At 41.8% G+C, this 7,613-nt stretch overlaps 1 protein-coding gene across 1 annotated transcript; it reads right to left on the reverse strand.

Moving 5' to 3' along the window:
- Positions 1 to 633: 633 nt before the first annotated feature.
- Positions 634 to 7,598, reverse strand: SLC35E3 (solute carrier family 35 member E3). The gene is given in 7 exon segments (XM_029963512.1): positions 634 to 2,999; positions 3,467 to 3,549; positions 4,488 to 4,646; positions 6,200 to 6,310; positions 6,399 to 6,598; positions 6,601 to 7,108; positions 7,521 to 7,598. Coding segments are annotated over 7 exon segments (1,326 nt in total). The 3' UTR covers positions 634 to 2,812.
- Between the last annotated feature and the right edge of the window lie 15 nt (positions 7,599 to 7,613).

The following is a 7,613-nucleotide window of genomic DNA, read 5'->3' on the forward strand; positions in this document are numbered from 1 at the left end:
TTTTTAAAATAAAGAATGATAATATAAACAACAAAGCACTGGATGGCAAAGGAGCAAGGCCCATCCTGCTACCACAGTTTAGTGACATAGAGTATGAAAAATGAAAATCAGAAAGCAAACAAGAGGGTTTGTATGGTATGGCTCCAATTATAACAGCATACACAGGGTGATGACTACATATTGCTAAAGATTACAAGCCTCTGATTTCTCTTTCAGGAAAGTCAAAACTGATTGAAATACATATAATTAACAGGAAAACACATTCAATTGATGTAGTAAAAACTAGAAAAAGCAAGTTTCCCACCGTGTAAGTATCAGTGATTTTTATAAGATTCCAGTTTTTACCTCAGGATTTAAAATTTCCCTCATTTGTGCCACGAACTTCATGAAATATTCACACAGATGGAAATCCATGTGGCACCATTTTGTCTTAGACACCTAGACCTCCAAAGTGTATGCAATTTGAAGATGAAAAAAGACAAGAACAACTTCTTTCTCCTGCAATAAGCAGGTATCAGTAAACTGATCAAAATTTATTCCCACCCCACATATATCCAAAGAAACAATACATACAAAGATCCATTTATCTCACAATTACACAAGCCTCCTGGATTTAATATTTCGAACCATATGACAAAGTTCAAGATACTTTATTTATTAGATACAACAGGGAAATCTCAAAGGAGAGATCTTGAAGGTATGAAAAAAATCACGTCACTTAAGCCCCACCCCCCCCACATTCCAACATCAGATTCTATTTATAATGTACTTTTTTAATGATACTGTTAATTTTCTCTTGCAGATCTGCTCCTCTTCTTAAGGAGTCTTTTGTATTTCCAGGCATGGCTGTTTTGTTCATTCTACCATTTTACATCAGTCTGATCTCAAATATTTGTCAAACAGGCATCTAATTCAGTTGTTTTCTAACTGTGTTTTGGCAGTCTATCTACATCTCAGAAGAACTTGTGCACAGCACAAATTAATGCAAATAGCTTTCTCAGTGTACATACTGAAGGATATGCATCCAGAGCTTGACTGCCTGAATGCATCTTTCAGTAGTCCAGGCTGTATTTTTAAACTAATTATACAAATTTATAAAAATGTATAAAAAAATTATCCTTGGACCAGTACAATGTCCAAGAAACAGTTGGTAAAGATGTAAAATTATTCAGGTATTTCTAACTCTGAAATGATATAGAGTATTATGGTGTAAACTTAGGTTATACAGAGAAATAGCTTTTTCTTAAATCAAGAACAGAATAAATAATTTACAAGCTTGAGAAAAGCTGAATTATTTCCTACATAAAGACTTCTGATCTCTATTGTATAAAACTTAGAGGAACTAAATATTATTTCTGCTGGTGGCTGCAAAACTTAAATACTTGGTTTTGTTCACATAATTCCCCTCTTTAAATCTCCTAGAGGTAGATGAAGATAAAACAAACTCCAACAAGTAAGGATTAAGATACTGCAATTACATTCTAACCCTGCAAATCTAGCAAACATATGTTCTCACCAGATTTACTGAAAGCAGTTATTTTTTCTTTCCTTTTTTTAACTAGAACAGCGCTCCGGTTCTTCCGTCCACATTGTCAAAATCAGTGCCTGATACTGTCAGAAAATAATTTTCAAAGCATTTCTGAATTAGAGAAGTAGGTCCCACCTCGCGCTCTTCAGTCACTGTGATAGGTTTCCCAGGACTGTCTGTTGAGGAAACGCTGCCTTAACCAGCTCTGCCCAGACAGCCCTCCTGTGCCTCTCCCCTAAAACAGTGGCAGCAGACAAACCTGCAGATCCTACCCAAGGTAACTCTTGGGGAAAGATGTGGGAGTGAAGGAGGTGGGGCTGAAGGCAGGACAGAGAAATGGGCAATCTTCACGCCCATTAAAGACAATGACCTTTCTGAAGATTTCTCCAAAGTATTTTTTAGCATGGGTGTCTGTGTGCAAGGGCTGCAAAATAATTGGTTATTACCACAAAACCAGAGATTTTATTAGGATCACAATTATTTACAAGATCTCATGTAAAGTCTTGGTTTTGGCACAGAGAAAATTATAATGCAGTAACAAAATTTTCCAAAACATTAATTACTTCATGAATGTCCTGATAGACTAAAAGAAAAAATTAAGATGAACTGTTTAGATCTGATTTCCTATTTTTCTATAGCTTGGCCTATGGCTTCAAGTTTTCCACTCTCACCTCTAGTCTCCTTCCACCTGTAATTTTATCTACTTTTTTCAGCCAAAAAATCTATCCCTGTGTTGAAGCCAAACATAGATAAGAAAGCACACAAGAAATAGGAATGACTCTGGTGGCCTTTTTTAAAACAACTGGACAAAGTATGTTTTCCTCCTCATTGTTTACCAGACAAAAAGGAGAAAGCATTACTACATACCAGAACATCTGCATAAAAGTGCCTCCAAGTTTTTCTTCATGACAGCAATAATGGCATGATCACAGAGACAGGATTCCTTTTCTTTCTCTCTTTCTGTATTATAACAGTAGCCATCATGATCTCATTTGGTATGCAAAAAATATAATTACTTCAGAACAATTTCCACAGCAATTTGAAGTATGCCTTTTTCTCTTTTAAGTTACTGTTTTAATTTAATGAAAATGATAGGATGGACTGAGATGGCAAACCCCCAGCATTCTACATAATTCAGTTCTTTTGGTTTAGTTACAGAATAACAATCCTGGTAATTAAACTAAAACCATAGATCTAAATAATTGAGGCAATTTCGTGCATTCTAGAATCAATGCATATTTAAATCCTTGTTTTCCTTCACAACAGTATTCAGAAACTCTTGCTTTATGGACGCTGGACCAATTTACTCTTACTGCTTTCCTGCTCACTAAGCTTGAAATGTGTGTAGGCTAAAATGCCGAACAATGTGCACAGAATCCCAAGGCCTTGGTTAACAGATAGTGGATCCTTAAATAAGAGGCACCCTCCCAGAAGGGTGATGCAGAACTTGAAGTGTCCAAACATGTTATACCTAGACATCCATTAAGGATAACAGCAAATACCAGTATTATTTTTTGTAAAAAGAAACACTTGGAAATTTCATTAGTTACACCCAAAGCACACAATGGTATGGCCACGCTGACTCCAACTCATGCAATTTTCTTGCATCTCTGCAGCCTGTGAGTATTAACCTCCACCTAAAGCCTTTCACCCATCGTACACTTCAAACTGATTTGCATGCCAACACTTCCTCAAAGTAGCCAAAGTGTGGATTAATATTCTTTGCAGGTATGAAGGTCAGCAAGAGAACCACCATTACCTATACAAATCCCGAACAAAGAAACAAAATACACTAAAACATGAGCATGCTTTTCCAGCTTCATCATTTAAGATAAAGCAGGCAGGTTACAAACAATTTTGCCACAATAAATCAGCCCAAATGAATTCCAACACAATTCATCTGGAAACAGGAGAAATGACTAATGTTACAAAGGATACGTGACTGGTGACGTATTTCCAATGATCCAGTAAATGGACAAGTTTACCATAAAGGCTATTATTCCAGACAGCAGTACCATTATCTGTGGATTAATGGACACAGTCAGTAATCTGACCCGCTTTTGTAGATATATCCCAGGTTATTTATTTAGTTTCATTTACTTTCAAATGCAAAGTATCAGGCAAGAAAAACATACGAAGAACAAAAATAGAAACGGCTTCAAATCAGTACATACACTGGTGATCTGTATAAGCAGCTCAGGGTATGATCTCCATAAATATACACTGAGAGACCTACAAGTCCTTTTCTCCTTTACCCTTGGTGAACATTTAAGAGTGATTTGGAAAATCTAGCTGCTCATGCACACTGAGGCTGCGTTCTTTACCTTTGAGACAAAGTCTTATTTATGGTGACAATGAAAACTATTTAAGGAAAATGTCTGGTTTTATTATTGTGAATACTTGCTAACCCATTCATAAGCTGCAATGCTACAAGAAATGACCCACCACTGAGAAGCATGATCAGCATTGGTAAGAATATGCCACTGCCTCTTTTTTGGACAGGATACAGAGAGAAATTATAGTCTTCTTGGTGAAAATAAACTATTAATTCTAGCGAACAACCAATATTGACATCCTTCCGCAGAAGAAGAGTTGAGAATGTCAAAAGCGAGCACGCTTATCTCTTTCTCTGAGTGGACAGTAAGAGCTGGAACTAGAGCACTTACATTATTTTTAATTTAATACATTAGGGGAAGCTTGTGGATTTTCACAGATTTTCCTGTTGTTCAGATGCCCTCTAAACAGAAACAAGAATTAAGGACATAAATAAATTGACAGACTCGCTCCTCTCAGAGGAAGTGGGGCAGACTCAACAAAGGGCTTTTCTCCTGCACATGCCCCTCTCATCTCACCATAGCCAATGGCTGTACAAAAATCTGTTTCACACAGAAATATATCTTACTATCAAGTTTTACTACATCAGTGATAATTATTTAAATGAAGTCAATAAAAGCCTTACCACAGCAGAAAGCGTCCAGGGCCCAAATATTCCCCCTTCTCCGAAGACTGGTTCAAAGAAGGGTATGATGAACAACAACATAGCTGAGGACATTGGTGCCTGATAGTACAGCAACTGCATAGAGTTTACCTGCAACTCGTGCTGCTTAGCACCTACCCACTAAAACCAAAAGAGAAAACTGTTAAACATGAGAAAAAAACCCCACAAACTGAAAACCTGAGCAAAAGGAAACTGGCTACTAACACAGAGGGAATCTCACGTGGACAATATTACATAAACAGATTGTTGAGCACTACCTTCACCTAACTGGGGGCCCTGTGTGTTTGTCTCTTGCAAGCACAAAAGAGGAGAAAATAGTATGCAGGGACAGTGAAAAAGTCCTGAGTGCCTAAACCTCCCTTTTCCCATTGCCTGGGGGTAAAGTATTGCACCTGAGGAAGAACAAAAAAGTAGCAGAACTAGAAAGAAAATGCCAGCTCCCTTTTATGTTCAACACAAATTCCAGATCCTGTCTGTGATGGAGCTGAGTACCTTTGCCAAGGCAGAGATCTGCTTGTGCATCTTTCTGCTTATTTTCTTCCACATACAAGCTAACAAAATCAGTAAACATTCGTCTTTCTTTTGCCAGTTTATTCCAAATTTAATGGATTTCATTTCAATATTGATTATAATTGACTCTAACTTGTAACTTCAATTTTCAAGGTAGCATGCTTTAAGAAGTATTATTTATCTATGGCTATGAAGATAGATGTTACAGCCAAAAAGATGCGACTTTATATCATGCTTAAGAATGATGTTTAATACTTCATAAATCACATTAACTGGTAACATGAATTCCAGCATATGAATTTGCTAAGGTTTTTTTTTTAACATTACAGAATAATTTCACCCAAGTACTATCATTTCTCCAGTACACACACCATCACTTAAAATTATTATATAGCATGTCTCTCCTCCTCCTGCCCCAAAACAGGACAAGAGACCAGACCATTATTTATCATCTTACACACTACAGATCAAAGAGCCTCGCTTCTTTAGGAGGTACAGTATACCTGTTGCAAAGAAATTCACACTTAAATGGATGACTATCACATCAACGTAACAGAGGATGCTCATTTGGGAGACTTTTACAGTCGTGGCCAGTAATGAGCTGGTTGAGATATTAGTAAATGTTAAAGCAGAAAGGGCTAAGACAGTCCTTGGACATATCTATTTTTTCAACCATAATCATCCAGAAAGGTTGTATTGTGTGTATATCGTGCATATGTATTAATTCACCCTCTACAAAAACACCTGAGATTATGTATAGTCGAAATTGAAAAAGGATGCTGACAAAATGTAAATAGCTCAAGTAAACCACGGGATTAACTGAAGGACTGGAAAACGTCCTTTCTAGGGAAAGGCTCAAATGCAAGACACTTACTTCAGCAAGAACATCAGTTCTCTAGAAAAAAAGGAGTTTTACCGCTTTTCACCCCTTGAAAATACACTCACGTTAAAGATGACCCCAATTTTTAGCAGCAAGGATGATCAATTCGTCAATTTATCAGGGGTTATGATGGACTATCAAAATTTGGTGGGTTTTTTAAAAACAAAACACGGAGCACGGAGGGTTTCTTGGAAGGCTGGATGCTACTGAATGGCGATCAAAACAAGGGGCCGTGTCGTGAAGACCAACCACCACAACGCTCCCCACCCCCGCCAATACCCACCACTTGGTAGAGGGAGGTCACCAGGACGCCCAAGGTGGCGAATGCTATCCCCAGGACATTGAACTTCACGTCGTAGTAGGAGTTGAGGAAGACGCCCAGCGTGATGGGGACCTGCGGAGGTGGAGAGGGGGGCTTTAGGCGGGGTTGTTGCCCTCGGCGTCGCCCCTCCCCGCTCCCCTCAGCCCCGCTGCCTCCTCACCAGGGTCAGCTTGATCCGCAGGGGGAAGGTCTTGCCGTAAGCCACGCTCTGGATGACCACGATGACCGGCGTGGTCATGGCCTTGGCCAGCTGGTAGGTGCCGATGGTGTTGCTCTGCAGGGAGAGGTTGGTGAAGACGACGAAGCCGCAGAAGCTGAGGGCCAGCGGCATCACCTGCGCGGGCTGGAGGCTCTTGGGGAGAAGGCGCCGAGCGCCTGGCACAGGTAGAGGCCGAGCCAGGTAATGGCGAAGTGGACCAGGGTGAGGCTGAGGTTGGGGAAGCCCAGCCGCACGTACAGCCACTTGTTCAGGAAGACGATGCAGATGGAGGCGGCAGGTTCACCAGCAGCCCCGCGCCAGCCGCCCTGCGCCGGCAGCCAACCCCATGGCTGAGGGTGCCCGGCGGCCGCCAGCGGAACCGGCCGGGCCGCCGCCCCCGCCCGCGGACACGTGGGCTCGCCCTTCCGGTGGCCCGCCCTCCCGCGCGGCTCCGCCGCCCTGCGCGGGGCCAGCGCCGGCACCGCGCCCCCGGAACGCAGCGGGGACGGTGTGGGTGTGGTGGGTGGTGTCCGTCCGTCTGTGCGGCTGTGTCCGTCTGTTCGGCTGTGGGTACGGCCACTCCCTCCCCCAGTACACCACCCAGCTCTGCCCAGCAGCCCAGCGATGGGCAGAAACGCTCCGCCCCTCCAAGGTACCTCTCCACAACCGGACTGGGTATTTCCGGCAATACACACACGAAAATGCAGGTAGACAGGTACAGCACAAACGAAGTTCTTTGTCAGGTGTCAGAAGACACCGACTGGGTGAAGGAGCCAGAGCCCTTGCCTAACTCCACTACAGTCGTGTCCTCTGCACTCTCGCGTTAAGGGAAAGGCAGCTATATCATATGAGTTTCAACATATGATCATCCTTGCTTTGGTTCAGCAGCATTTTAGCAATTCCACGATGTACGGTAGAACAGCACAAGCTCTGAAGCAAGGCTGCCTTCTCTTCTGAAGGGCTGGATGTAGCCCCTCACTTTTGCTTTTTGGTGTTCCCTTCCTCCAGCCCCAGGTGTTTGCTTTCTTCTCCCCTACTTTCCATGTACATGTTCCTGCAGTCTCACTTTTCTCCTCACTGTACCCATGCACATTCTTTTCCTGCCGAGTAATGTTTCCGGTCTATGGGCGGCTCTTTTTGGCACATAGCAAAGAGGTTCATACAATCACCATATTT

The sequence above is a fragment of the Manacus vitellinus genome, unplaced genomic scaffold (genome assembly GCF_001715985.3).
Source record: "Manacus vitellinus isolate BGI_N305 unplaced genomic scaffold, ASM171598v3 scaffold_5_pilon, whole genome shotgun sequence".
In the NCBI taxonomy this organism is placed as follows: Eukaryota; Metazoa; Chordata; class Aves; order Passeriformes; family Pipridae; genus Manacus; species Manacus vitellinus.